This window comes from Carcharodon carcharias, chromosome 27, assembly GCF_017639515.1.
Source record: "Carcharodon carcharias isolate sCarCar2 chromosome 27, sCarCar2.pri, whole genome shotgun sequence".
Classification (NCBI taxonomy): Eukaryota; Metazoa; Chordata; class Chondrichthyes; order Lamniformes; family Lamnidae; genus Carcharodon; species Carcharodon carcharias.
Genome location: NC_054493.1, coordinates 11,391,029 through 11,406,250, shown reverse-complemented (window position 1 = coordinate 11,406,250; position 15,222 = coordinate 11,391,029). Strand labels below are relative to the sequence as shown.

At 44.4% G+C, this 15,222-nt stretch overlaps 1 protein-coding gene across 1 annotated transcript; it reads right to left on the bottom strand.

Moving 5' to 3' along the window:
- Window positions 1–382: 382 nt before the first annotated feature.
- LOC121270579 (gastrula zinc finger protein XlCGF7.1-like) lies at window positions 383–1,164 on the bottom strand. Its single transcript, XM_041175952.1, has one exon. It carries the CDS (start codon window positions 1,055–1,057, stop codon window positions 383–385), a length of 675 nt encoding a protein of 224 aa, XP_041031886.1. The 5' UTR covers window positions 1,058–1,164.
- Window positions 1,165–15,222: the final 14,058 nt, after the last annotated feature.

Sequence of the window (15,222 nt, the reverse complement as noted above, 5' to 3'; positions counted from 1 at the left end):
AGTTTCTCAATCTACCACAGCCAACTTGCCCCTCATACCTTTGTAGTTTCCTTCTGTGAGAAATGCCAGATAAATAAAACAAAAGAACCTTCTAACCACCACAGCCCATTTCTGTAACAGTGGAGCATGCGTTTGAGGCAGTGAGGGGGTTCCAAACAGAAATACAAACTAGATCTCTTTTACCTTCCAAACACCAAATATCAACTAGATTTTCGCAACAAGGCTCAAAGAGCATCAGCCCACCGGAAGCAAAGTTGTGAGACCGGCCAGTCCAGCAGAAAGAAACCCCCCGACCCTCCCACTTCACAACTGTCAGAATGAACATGGTTCAGTCCTGGGTGTGATTAACAGCAGCAATAACAGCAGAATCCAACTCCTGTAATCACTTGTGAACTCGCTGGTGTCTTTGCAGGTGAGATAACTGAATTAATCCTTTCTCACACATGGAGCAGATGAATGGTCTCTCCCCAGTGTGGACTCGCTGGTGTGTCAACAGGTTGGACGACTGAGTGAATCCCTTCCCACACACAGTGCAGGTGAACGGCCTCTCTCCAGTGTGAACTCGCTGGTGTATCAGCAGGGTGAATGATTCACTGAATCCCTTCCCACACTCGGAGCAGGTGAACGGCCTCTCCCCAGTGTGGACCCGCTGGTGCGTCAGCAGATGGGATAACTGAGTGAATCTCTTGCCACACTCAGAGCAGGTGAATGGCCTCTCCCTAGTGTGAACTCGTTGGTGTGTCTGCAGGCTGCATAACCGACTGAATCCTTTCCCACACTCAGAGCAGGTGAATGGCCTCTCTCCAGTATGAAGTCGCTGGTGTGTCCGCAGGTTCCAGGTGTGAGTGAATCCCTTCCCACACACGGAGCAGGTGAATGGCCTCTCCCCAGTGTGAACTCGCTGGTGTGTCCGCATGTTGTTTAAATGAGTGAATCCCTTCCCACACTCTGAGCAGGTGAACGGCCTCTCCCCAGTGTGAATGCGTTGATGAATCTCCAGCTCAGATGGGGAACGGGATTCCTTCCCACAGTCTCCACATTTCCACGGTTTCTCCATGGTGCCAGTGTCCTTGTGCCTCTCCAGGTTTGATGATCTGTTGAAGCCTCATTCACACACAGAACACGTCTATGGTTTCTCCTCACTGTGAATGGTGCAATGTTTTTTTCAGGCTGTGCAACTGGTTAAAGCTCTTTCCAATCAGTGCACTGGGGTGTGTGTATCTCAGTGCTTTTCCAGTCAACTGATGTTTAAAATGGTTTGAAGCAGACAGAACAGACAAACATTTCTCCTTCTAGATTCAAAGGCCAATGATATTCAGGTCCTGATGAATTGAGAGACTCTGTCAGATCTTGATGTTATGTTTGATTTGAGATTTCTGTTTGCAATTTGTTCCCTTCTAAAATCCTGTAAAAGGAGTTTACAAAAGTCATCACTGTCAGTCCAGGACAGAAATTCAGAACAGATGATTTTAGATTCTATGGAAAACACCTCTTTCTCTCATTCCCCAAAATCAGTAAATCCCTGTCCCCCGCACTCTCCCTCCATTTGCACTCTGCTGTACCTATTATGCACCCTCCCAAGTCTCCTGAGGGTGTTAATTGATGCTGATCAACACTCACTGCTTCCTGTCCTCGACAGAGAGATCATAAGAAATAAGAATAGGAGTAGCCATTTGGCTCATCGAGCCTGCTCTTCCATTTAATAAGATCAAGGCTGATCTGATTGTGGCCTTAACTTAAAATTTCCTGCCTGTCTCCCATAGTCTTTGACTGCCTTTTCAATCAAAATCTGTCTAACTCAGCCTTGAATTTATTCAATGACCCAGCCTCCACTGCTCTCTGTGGAAGAGAATTCCAAAGACTAAACACCCTTTTAGAGAAGAGATTCCTCCTCATCTCTGTCTTAAATGGGAGACCCCTTATCTTTACACTGTGTCCCTCTAGTTCTAGATTCCCCCATGAGAGGAAACATCCACCCTGTCAAACCCCCTCAGAAACCTGCATGTTTCAATAAGATTACCTCTGTATTGGCTCAGCCTTTCCTTGTAAGACAACCACTTCATCCCTGGAATCAGCCTAGAAAACCTTCCGTGAACTGCTTCCAATGCATATCCCTCCTCTGTTCACAGTTCTGCAGGTGTGGTCTCACCAATATTCTGTACAGCTGCAGGAAGACTTCCCTTTTATATTCCACACCCCTTGCAATAAAGGCCAACACTCCATTTGCCTTCTGTTATGATACAGCAGGTGGTATTTGCCAGGCTGACCAAATCCACAGGGGAAGCTCAGCATTGCTATCACAATGATTTTGCAATTTGTATTAATTATGAGAAGGTTTGTGCATTGAATTCAGAAGTAATAAGTCCACTAACCCCTTTAGCAATTTTACAAATTAAATGAAAATATTTATTAACAAAGAATAAAAATACATACATAAGATTAAAAGTTACATGGTTAAATAATATAACAATTCCCAAAATTCCTAATTAACCAGGCTCACAACTATACAACTCATAATTACTCCCTTTGTCCTCACTTATCAACCCACCAGCCTCCGCATTCAAAGGATCACCCTCTGCCATTTCCGCCAACTCCAGCATGATGCCACCACCAAACACATCTCCCCTTCACCCTCCTGGCAGCATTCCGCAGGGATCGTTCCCTCCAGGACACCCTGGTCCACTCCTCCATCACCCCCTACATCTCAACCCCCTCCCACGGCACCCTCCCATGCAACCACAGAAGGTGCAACACCTGCCCCTTTACTTCCCCCCTCCTCACCGTCCAAGGGCCCAAACACTCCTTTCCACTCCCCTTGCAATAAAGACCAACACTTCCCTCAATTTAGTCTACTGCATTCGCTGCACCCAATGCGGTCTCCTCTACATTGGAGAGGCTAAATGCAGACTGGGTGACCACTTTGCGGAACACCTTCAGTCTGTCCGCAAGCAAGACCCAGACTTCTCTGTCGCTTGCCATTTCAACACACCATCCTGCTCTCATGCCCACATGTCCGTCCTTGGCCTGCTGCAATGTTCAAGTGAAGCTCAACGCAAACTGGAGGAACAGCACCTCATCTTCCAACTAGGCACTTCACAGCCTTCCGGACTGAATATTGAGTTCAACAATTTTAGATCATGAACTCTCTCCTCCATCCCCACCCCTTTTCCAATCCCGCCCTTTCCAATAATTTATCATTTTTTTTATAACTATTTTTTTCTTTTCCCTCCGATTTTTAAATTTATTTTGATCTATTGTTTCATCTGCACCTTTTAGCCCATTTCGATCCCCTCCCCCCACCCCATCCGCACTCGGGCCATCTGCCACTAGCTGGCTTCCCTTAATATCCCAATAGCACATCTTTTAGATAATATCACCACCATCAACACCCCTTTGTCCTTTTGTCTCTGACATCTTTGGCAGTCTTTTCTTGGCCTCCACCTATCACTGGCCCTCTTTCAAGCTCTCCTGTCCCACCCCCTTCTACCAGCTTATGTTTCATCTAATTTCTATATGTCTTAGTTCTGATGAAGGGTCTTACAGACTCGAAACGTCAACTGCATCCCTTTCCGCAGATGCTGTCAGACCTGCTGAGTTTTTACAGGTATTTTTGTTTTTGTTCACAACTACACACCCCCTTTAAGGCAACAGTCCAAAATAGATTATAAATTTGTTGAGACAATCCAGCAAGGTTACCACGAGCACCCACTCTACAGTGGAATTCCAAAGGCTTTTAACACAATTTTGGTTACTGAAACAGCAGACTTCTGCAAATTTCCCCAACTGGCATTTCCCCAATTCTGTTTTACATGGTGTACCTTTCAGTTCTCGCACAGCCATGCCCCCACACAGCTTTCCATTCTTCTTTAAATATATTTTCCTTATTAGATTTCTAAATCCCATTGTTCCCCCATGTCTTTGGAATCTACTTTTCCCATAATAAAAATTGTTATCATTATGCTCAGCACTTTTAGGAAAAATCAATGTAATAATCTTGTTCTATTTATTTTGCCAGTCGTAAAAACCTTATCACGTCTCATTAAAATCCAACAACTTTTCCCCTGAACTAAGAATGCAAATTTCATTCGTACCATATCTGCTGACTTTACCCGAGCTCACTCATTAGCATTTCAAGTGACCTTTTTACACCTAACTCTTGATAATTTCAACCTTGCAGTTTATCCATCTCTAATTCAATTAAATTAGTCACACAGACAGAACCATCCACACAAACAAAAGTCTACTTTACAATATCCCACATTAATATTCTGGAAAAATATGATACTTTCATGACACTTCCTAATTACTTGCAGTAATTGCATGCTGACTTTTTGCACTTTCTGCACAGGGAAACCCAGATCCCTCTGTTCTGCAGCATCCTTCAGTCTCTCTCTATTTAAATAATATTCTTTTCTATTCTTCCTGCCAAAGCCAACAAGCTCATATTTTCCCCACACTATACACAATCGGCCCCTTTTTTGTCCATTCACTTAACCTATCGATATCCCTTTGCAGACTCTTTGTATCCTCTTCACAACTTGCTTTCCTACATATTGTTGTATCACCAGAAATAATACAGTCAGTTCCTTCATCCAAGTCATTAATATGTATTGTATATAGTTGAGGCCCCAGTACTGATCCCTGCTGGACTCCACTTTTCTAACCTGAAACTGGCTAATTTACCCCAACTCCTTATTTCCTGTTGGCTAGCCAATCCTCTTTCCATGCTAATATATCACCCCCAACACCATGAGCTCGTATCTTGTGTCGTAACCTTTTATGTGGCCTCTTATTGAATGCCTTTTGTAAATCCAAATATGAGACATCTATTGGCTCTCCAATCACAGATGTTAAACTGAGTGGCCTGTAGTTTCCTGCTTTCTATTTCCCACCTCTCCTGAATAGAGGTGTTACATTTGTGGTTTTCTAGTCCACTGGGACCTTTCCAAAGTCGAGGGCACTTTCAAAGCTGATGAAACAATGCACCCACTATCTCTGCAAACACTTCCCTTAAGACCCGAGGAAGCAGGCCATCAGATCCTGGAAACGTGTCAGCCTTTAGCCCCATTAGTTTTCCTAGTACTTTTGCTCTAGAGATTAATTTCCTCCTTCCCTCTTGCATCTGCTTCTCTACTATTCTTGGGATGTTTTTGTGTCTTCTACGGTAAGACAGATACAAAATACTTGTTCAAAAACTCTGCCATTTCCTTTTTTCCCATTATTAATTTCCCAGTTTCACCCTCTAAGTGATTGAAACTCACTTTCACTACTCTTTCCCTTTTTATATATTTCTAGAAGCCTTTAAAGACTGCAGGATGCAGAGGGTGATGGTCGAGGGGTGTTTTTGTGACTGGATGCCTGTGTCCAATGTGGTTCCACAGGGATCGGTGTTGGGTCCCTTGCTGTTTGTGGTACATATAAATGATTTAGACTCGAATATAGGAGGGTTGATCAGTAAGTTTGCGGATGACACAAAAATTGGCAGGGTGATAAATAGTGAGGAGGATAGCCTCAGATTACAGGAGGATATAGACAGGCTGCTCAGATTGGCTGATCAGTGGCAAATGGAATTTAATCCGGATAAGTGTGAGGTGATGCACTTGGGCAGGACAAACAAGGCACGGGAATACACGATGAATAGTAGGACCCTGGGGAGTACCAAGGATCAGAGGGACATTGGTGTGCATGTCCACCAATCCCTTAAGGTAGCAGGACAGGTAGACGAGGTGGTTAAGAGGGCAAATGGGGTACTTGCATTTATTAGCCAAATATAAGAGCAGTGACGTTATGCTGAAACTGTACAAAATGCTGGTTAGGCCACAGCTTCAGTATTGTGTGCAGTTCTGGAATCCGCATTATAGGAAGGATGTGATTGCGCTAGAGAGAGTGCAGAAGAAATTTACCAGGATGTTGTCTGGGCTGGAGAGTTTTAGTTATGAGGAGAGATTGGATAGACTGGGGTATTTTCCCTGGAGCAGAGGAGATTGAGGGGGAACATGATTGAGGTGTATAAAATTATGAGGGACATAGATAGGGTAGACAGGAAGGCATTTTTCCCATTGGTGGAGGGATCAATAACCAGAGGGCATAGATTTAAGGTAAGGGTCAGGAGGTTTAGAGGGGATGTGAGGAAGAATTTTTTCGCCCAGAGGGTGGTGGGAATCTGGAACTCACTGCCTGAAACTCATAACATTTAAGATGTATTTGGATGCCATGGCGTACCAGAGCCGGCCTAGTTCTGGAAAATGGGATTAGAATAGGTATAAAAACAAAAAACAAAAAACTGCGGATGCTGGAAATCCAAAACAAAAACAGAATTACCTGGAAAAACTCAGCAGGTCTGGCAGCATCGGCGGAGAAGAAAAGAGTTGACGTTTCGAGTCCTCATGACCCTTCGACAGAACTAGGCGAATCCCAGGAAGGGGTGAAATATAAGCTGGTTTAAGGTGGTGGGGTTGGGTGGGGGGAGAGAAGTGGAGGGGGGGTGGTGTGGTTGTAGGCAAAAGCAGTGATAGAAGCAGATCATCAAAAGATGTCACAGACAGCAAAACAAAAGAACACATAGGTGTCGAAGTTGGTGATATTATCTAAACGAATGTGCTAATTAAGAATGGATGGTAGGGCACTCAAGGTATAGCTCTAGTGGGGGTGGGGGGAGCATAAAAGATTTAAAAATATTTTAAAATAATGGAAATAGGTGGGAAAAAGAAAAATCTATATAATTTATTGGAAAAAAACAAAAGGAAGGGGGAAGAAACAGAAAGGGGGTGGGGATGGAGGGATGAGGTCAAGACCTAAAGTTGTTGAATTCAATATTCAGTCCGGAAGGCTGTAAAGTGCCTAGTCGGAAGATGAGGTGTTGTTCCTCCAGTTTGCGTTGGGCTTCACTGGAACAATGCAGCAAGCCAAGGACAGACATGTGGGCAAGAGAGCAGGGTGGAGTGGTGAAATGGCAAGCGACAGGGAGGTTTGGGTCATTCTTGCGGACAGACCGCAGGTGTTCTGCAAAGCGGTCGCCCAGTTTACGTTTGGTCTTTCCAATGTAGAGGAGACCGCATTGGAAGCAACGAATGCAGTAGACTAAGTTAGGAGAAATGCAAGTGAAATGTTGCTTCACTTGAAAGGAGTGTTTGGGCCCTTGGACGGTGAGGAGAGTGGAAGTGAAGGGGCAGGTGTTACATCTTTTGCGTGGGCATAGGGTGGTGCCATAGGTGCGGGTTGGGGAGTAGGGGGTGATGGAGGAGTGGACCAGGGTGTCCCGGAGGGAACAATCCCTACGGAATGCCAACAGTGGGGGTGAAGGGAAGATGTGTTTGGTAGTGGCATCATGCTGGAGTTGGCGGAAATGGCGGAGGATGATCCTTTGAATGCGGAGGCTGGTGGGGTGATAAGTGAGGACAAGGGGGACCCTATCAGGTTTCTGGGAGGGAGGAGAAGACGTGAGGGCGGATGCGCGGGAGATGGGCCGGACACAGTTGAGGGCCCTGTCAATGACCGTGGGTGGAAAACCTCGGTTAAGGAAGAAGGAGGACATGTCAGAGGAACTGTTTTTGAAGGTAGCATCATCGAAACAGATGCGACGGAGGCGAAGGAACTGAGAGAATGGGATGGAGTCCTTACAGGAAGCGGGGTGTGAGGAGCTGTAGTCAAGGTAGCTGTGGGAGTCGGTAGGCTTGTAATGGATATTGGTGGACAGTCTATCACCAGAAATTGAGACTGCGAGGTCAAAGAAGGGAAGGGAAGTGTCAGAGATGGACCACGTGAAAATGATGGAGGGGTGGAGATTGGAAGCAAAATTAATAAATTTTTCCAAGTCCTGACGAGAGCACGAAGCAGCAACGAAGTAATCATCGATGTACCGGAGGAAGAGTTGTGGAAGGGGGCCGGAGTAGGACTGGAACAAGGAATGTTCCACATACCCCATAAAGAGACAGGCTTAGCTGGGGCTCATGCGGTACCCATAGCCACACCTTTTATTTGGAGGAAGTGAGAGGAGTTGAAGGAGAAATTGTTCAGTGTGAGAACAAGTTCAGCCAGACGGAGGAGAGTAGTGGTGGATGGGGATTGGTCGGGCCTCTGTTCGAGGAAGAAGCTAAGGGCCCTCAGATCATCCTGGTGGGGGATGGAGGTGTAGAGGGATTGGACGTCTATGGTGAAGAGGAAGCGGTTGGGGCCAGGGTACTGGAAATTGTTGATGTGACGCAAGATGTCAGAGGAATCACGGATGTAGGTGGGGAGGGACTGGACAAGGGGAGAGAGAAGGGAGTCAAGATAACAAGAAATGAGTTCTGTGGGGCAGGAGCAAGCTGACACGATTGGTCTACCGGGACAGTTCTGTTTGTGGATTTTGGGTAGGAGGTAGAAGCGGGCCGTCCGAGGTTGGGCAACTAACAGGTTGGAAGCTGTAGGAGGAAGATCCCCAGAGGAGATGAGGTCAGTGACAGTCCTGGAAACAATGGCTTGATGTTCAGTGGTGGGGTCATGGTCCAGGGAGAGGTAGGAGGAAGTGACTGTGAGTTGACGCTCAGCCTCCGCGAGGTAGAGGTCAGTGCGCCAGACAACAACAGCACCACCCTTGTCAGCGGGTTTGATGACGATGTCAGGGTTGGACCTGAGAGAATGGAGTGCAGTAAGTTCAGCGAGAGAGAGATTAGAATGGGTACTTCAACACAGAGATAAAAACAAAAAACTGCGGATGCTGGAAATCCAAAACAAAAACAGAATGACCTGGAAAAACTCAGCAGGTCTGGCAGCATCGGCGGAGAAGAAAAGAGTTGACGTTTCGAGTCCTCATGACCCTTCGACAGAACTGAGTTAGTACTTATTAGGTACTTGTTTGGCTGGCGCAAGCTCAATGGGCCGAAGGGCCTTTTTCTGCGCTGTGGACTTCTACGACTCTATGAGTTCCCGTAAGTCAACAATTTACCCCCAGAATTAGAAAAGAGGAAGAAGAGAAAGTGTTTTACTCACGGATGTTGGACACAAGAGGAGGTTTCAGGCTCTGTGAATCTCAATCTGCAGCGACACAAAGCCAGCGCTCTGATTGGCTGGAAGATCAAAGGCCTTCCGGTCCTTCAACATTTTCCATTGATCAATACCACTACATGGAAGACAAGAGCGGGCCTTCCACTGCACATGCGCAGCTTCCCCGCTGCCTTGGACATGCGCAAGCCTGGACCGCCCTCCCGCGTGGCAGATAGATCAGTTTCCAAAGCGCGGGCGATGTTGGGAGATTCGACCGCCATTACCCATCCGGAGCCCGGTCGCCAAACTCCTGGGACTGGGATGACAAGTGGGCGTGGGGACGCAGTGACAACAAAGTAAATGTGGGATTGATTGCGACGCCCCCTTAGCAAAGCACTTTGTTAATTTCAGGAATAAAGATTTAGACACCTGGGTGACATATTGGGGAGGGCAAGAGGTGAGTATGAAACTGAGCCTATTAGAGGAAGCGAAATGGGAAAAAGCAGGAGGAGGGATAGTAGGATGAATTGGGTTTACAAACAATCGGGTGGAGGGAGTGTGTGGGAGGCAGAGATTTATAGTTTGAGAGGGAGAAGGATATTTTTGACAACTAGAATTATCAGTTCTGGTTTTCTGTCCGGAACTTACAGTGATTACTTTTGTTTACTCCGTTTACAGGTATTAGGGAGGAGGATTTTGGACATTAAACTCAAAACAATTAGCATGTCAAAATCTGACAGTCATTCAATTCATCTGGATCTGAATATTATCAGTCTAGAAAGAAACATGTTTGCCTCTTCCATCTGAGGGCAAATATTTCAAACACCAGTGTGAATAGAAAAGCAGCGAGATTTGTGCATCCAAGTATTCCAATGTATTTGCAGCGACCAGGAGGATCAGAGAGCAGGAGGTTCAGGAAGCTGGGGTGGTGGCAGGCAGGAGGTAACTGAATTAAAAAGTTACATTTTACAATCAAAATAAAATAAGTTGAAAAATATAAAAGCGATTTCATTTACCAATGTAGGAATTTAGCAATATAGAACATTGCAACTTAGAGGGTATAATGTTTCAATATTTGTTTTATTTCCTGATAAGGAAATTCCCACAGAACCTAACTACAGTTTTAACATTGATTCCATTGGGAACCAATTATCCACTTAAAGTCGTTTGAGTTGAAGTTGTGATTTTCAGGAACACAACCACAACTTTAAATAAATACATGTATATTTATTATTAAGTACAATATATGATTTTGTTTTAGTTACATGCATTACTCTGTTTCATAACATCATGTAGTAAGCAACGATAATTTAGTAAAGTAGTCGACATGACTCTCACGTTGCAGATTTTTTGTTTAAGTGACCCTTGCTTGAAAAATAGTGAAGATCACTGGTGTACAGGGTAACACATTAGCATGGATAGAGGATTGGTTAGCTAACAGGGAACAGAGAGTAAGCATAAATGGGTCTTTTTCAGACTGGCAAGATGTCACGAATGGAGTTCCACAGGGATCAGTGCTGGGCCCTCAGCCATTTACAATCTACACTACCATCTAAAAGAACAAGGAGAGCAGACACCTGGGAACACCACCACCTGGAGGCTCCCCTCAAAGCCACTCACCATCCTGACTTGGTAATATATCACCATTCCTTCACTGTTGCTGGGTCAAAATCTTGGAACTCCCTTCCTAACAGCACTGTGGGTGTACCTACACCACCTGGACTGCAGCAGTTCAAGGCAGCAGGTGATCATCATCCTTCTCAAGGGCAATTAGGGAAGGGCAAGAAATGCTGGCCCAGCCAGCAATGCCTACATCTCATGAACAAATATTTTAAAAATGACCATTTATAGGGGCATAAACATAAGAAATAAACCCCAAATGCCAGAATGTACATGGTTCAGTCCTGGATGTGATTAACAGCAGCAATAACAGCGGAATCCGACCCCATCAATCATTTGTGAGAATCTGGAGAGGAGAAAAGAGACTGGAGACTGTATCTGGAACAATGAGCAGAGAGAGAGAGAGGAGTGTGTGGGACAGAGATTTATAGATTTGCGGGAAATAAAGGGGAAAAATATTCCATAGAAACTAAGATTATTGGTTCTGAATTTCCAAACTGCACTTACAATGATAACTTCTGTAAACCCCTTTTACAGGGGGTTAGAAGGGGAGGAGTTCCTACCAAGAAAGTCATCACAGGCACCATGTCGAGATCTGACAATCACTCGATTCATCAGGACCTGAATATCATTGGCCTTTGAATGTGGAAGGAGAAATGTTTCTCTGCTCTGTCTGTGGGAAATGATTTCAAACACCAGTGTCACCTGAAAAGCACCAAGAAGCACACACCCGAGTGAGAGTGTTCCAGTGCCCTGACTGTGGAAAGAGCTTTCACCAGTTACAAAGCCTGAAAAAATATCATATCATTCAGTGAAGAGAAACCGTACACGTGTTCTGTGTGTAGATGATACTTTAACTTAACATGCAACGGAAAGAGACACAAGGACTTCCAAATCCTGGAGAAACTGTGGAAATGTGGGATCCTTGGGAAGGGATTCAATTACCCATCTGAATTGGATATTCATCAACAAAGTAACATTGGTGAGAAGTGTTCACCTGTTCCGAGTGTGGGAAGGGATTCATTCAGTCAGCCCACCTTTTGACACACTGATTACAGACCTCTCCAATGGTTTGAATGTGAGCAGTGATTTAAAAGTCAAAAGAATCTGCTGAGATACCAGCGCACTCACACTAGGAGAGGCCGTTCACCTGCTGTGCATGAGGAGAGGGATTCACTAATTCATTCAACTCGCTGAAACACCAGTGGGTCAACACTGGGGAGAGACCTTTTAAATGCTCTGTCTGCAGAAAATGCTTTAAAAGTTCTGAGGAATTGTCAGGTCATCAATGTGTTCACAGTGAGGAGAGACCATTCATGTGCTTTCACTGTGGAACTAGGTTCAGGCGGTCAACTCATCTCACTGAACACAAGCATATTCACACTGGGGATATGCCAGATTCACAGAGCACTCACACTGGGGATAGGCCATTCACCTGTTCGGAGAGTGGCAAGGGATTCACTCATTCATCCAGCCTGTTGAGAGATCAGCTTATCCACTCTGATGTGAGAACTTTCAAATGTTCTGTGAGGAGAGCTTTAGAAGCAGCAATGATCTGCCAAAATACCAATATGCTCACACTGGGGAGAGGTCATTCACTTCCTCCGTGTGTGGGAAGGGGGTCACTCAGTCATCTACCCTGCTGACACCAGTGAGTTCACAAATGACTACAAGGGTTGGATTCTGTTATTGCTGATATCCCATTAACATGTTCACACTGATGAGAAGCCATTCAGGTGCTCTCACTGTGAGACTGGATTCAGGCAATCATCTCACCTCACTGAACACCAGCATATTCACACTGGGGAGAGGTTGTTCACCTGCTCTGAGAGTGGCAAGGGATTCGCTTCTTCATCCAGCCTGCTGAGACACCAGCTTATTCAGTCTAATATGGAACTTGTTAATGTCTGACTGTCAGGAGAGATTTAAATATAGCATTGATCTCATGAGACAAAAACAGAGTTACAGTGGAGAGAAGACATTCATCTGCTCCGAATTAGGAAGGAATTCACTTGGTCACAACACCTGCAGACACATGAACGCACACTTGGGAGGCCTTTTACCTGCTGTGTGTGTGTGTAGGGATTCATTCAGACATCCCCCTTCTGAAGCATATTCACAAGTGATTGCACGGACTTGATTGTGCTGTCACAACTGCTGTTAATCACATCCAGATCTGAACTTGAGGGTTAGCCCTGAGGTGTGTGAGAATTGTATCCCAGCCACTCTCTTCCAATGTTTCGGAGATCCTAGACACGGAACAAATGGCTCCTTTACAACTGGATTCAGAGTCAGGATGAACAATGGTGAATGCTGGAAATGTCAAATCAGAGATTGGTGTAAAACTGTGATCTGTTCCTGACTGAAAGTGAAACGTCAGGTTTAAGTTTCCAATCTGAAAATGATTGCGATATTTATGGTGCGAGGATTTAAAAAGTTTGTGTGACATTCCTGAGTTTACCAATGTAAGGCAATAACAACAAGAAGTTGCCTTTAACCTCTCTTACTTTCCATTGACTTCAAAATAATGGAAACTGACTGTTGGAATCTGTCAGCATTTGAAAGATATTTACAAATGATTTGAGGGTTTCTTACAGTTTGGATCTTTCTCTGTTCTGTCCATGTGAGGTGTTAGATAACAGACTTTCTCCTGTGAATATCGAGCTGGAGTATTGGGCTGTGATGTGTTTCCTTGTTCATCTTGTTGACTCTAAATATTGAATCTTGTGGTTTCAGACACCAGATAATCAAGCTCACAACATCAGATTGTCTTTTCCTGACTTTATTAACAGCACTGCAATCATACAGAGTAATTCCTTACACGGTTCCAATCCTCAATGAAATACTTATAAATGTCATCATTAATATACTTCAGAGCCTGTAATATAGGAATGGTGTATATAATTTTAATTCAATATTCCTTCTCTAAGTATCTCTTCCCTGTTACCTGCTGCATTTGTTTGTCTATTGTTATTAACACATGATTGTCACGTTTCCATGTTTTTAACTTGAGTTCTTAGGAAATGTATGAATTTTATGATGTAAGTTACACAGTAATTCAGCCTTTGGGCTGCAAATGCATTTCTTGAATAAAATTCCATGATACTAAAAAAAACAGTTCTCCAATCTGCAGAACATTGATAATACAGTGGATTCAGAGCTCTCTTCTCCCCAACTGTGATCTAACAAGCTGCAGCTACACTGGAGATAACAATATTTAACTTGTTCACTACATTGTTGATCTGACCTTGCTCAAAGCATAACCATAAGGGTATCTATGCATTGTTCTCAGTGTAAGCACAAGGCTGTGTCACTATCACACAGAGATATTGTTTCCTTGGTTCACATCTCAAAACAAAGTCCAGCTCTTTACACATCCCCTTTCCACACAATTGCAGCAGACATGAGCAAGGATGTGAGTCTCATCAATATTCACCCACATTTCATAACAGCAAAGGTTCCACTGGGACAAAGATCCAGTCATTTTCCATTACAGGCAAAATACAGAGCAGTGTGGGAGCGCACAGAGTTTAACAGAGTCTCATCAGCCTGTAGGCTCCTGTTAAATACAGAGCAGTACAGGAACACACTGACAGCCTAACAGAGTCTCGTCAGCCTGCAGGCTCCTGTAAAAATATATTTACTGAATGGATTTCAATTTAAACCAAGTTTACAGACTTGATACAAAAACAAAAATTGCTGGAAAACTCAGCAGGTCTGACAGCATCCGTGGAGAGAAAGACAGAGTTAATGTTTTGAGTCCATATGACTCTTCTTCAGAACAGACTTTATAGACTTGATGCTCTATTCACACATCAAAGGTGAGAGAGATGCTGTAGGATGCACGGAAGTCCAGAAGCTAAAAGTGATTCACAGGCTGGGTTTTGTGTTTAGTGATCCTGGGTGTGTTACCGATACCTTACCTGGATCTCAAGGCTAGGAGAGACACTCTGGAAGGTATGACGAGCAGGGACTTGTCCATAAGAGTAACTGAAGTTATGAGAACTGAAATAATCTAGAGTTAGAAAGGAGAAAAGGCCCCAAAAATGAAGCAGTTGGCAACAGGACATTCATTAATCTCCTCTTATATTGGAGAAATATGGAACACAACACTCTGTGCATTTCCACTAAAACAGATTTATCTCACATTCATCAAGGATATTAATACGCTCTATAATAGGGTTGGAGTTTAACATCAGCAATAACAAACAAACACAGCTCACCACCACCTTCTTGAGGGCAACCGGGGATGGACAATAGATGCTGGCCCAGCCAGCGAAGTCCACATCCTGTGAATGAATTTTTAAAAAATGATTAACAGCAGAATCCCACTCCTGTAATCACATGTGAATTTGCTGCCACCTCACCAGGTGTTGTGACTGAGGGAATCCCTCCCCACACACACAGCAGGTGAACAGCCTCTACCCACCATGAATGTGTTGGTGCATCTGCATCTCACTCACCCTTCTCGCATTCACAATATTTCAAAGATCATTTATTGGTGTGAACACGTTGATGTGAAGTGAGGGTGCTTAACCGAGTGAATCCTTTCCCACACATAGAGCAAATGAATGGCCTCTCTCCAGTGTGAACTCGCTGGTGCCTCAGCAAGGTGGATGACTGAATGAATCCATTCCC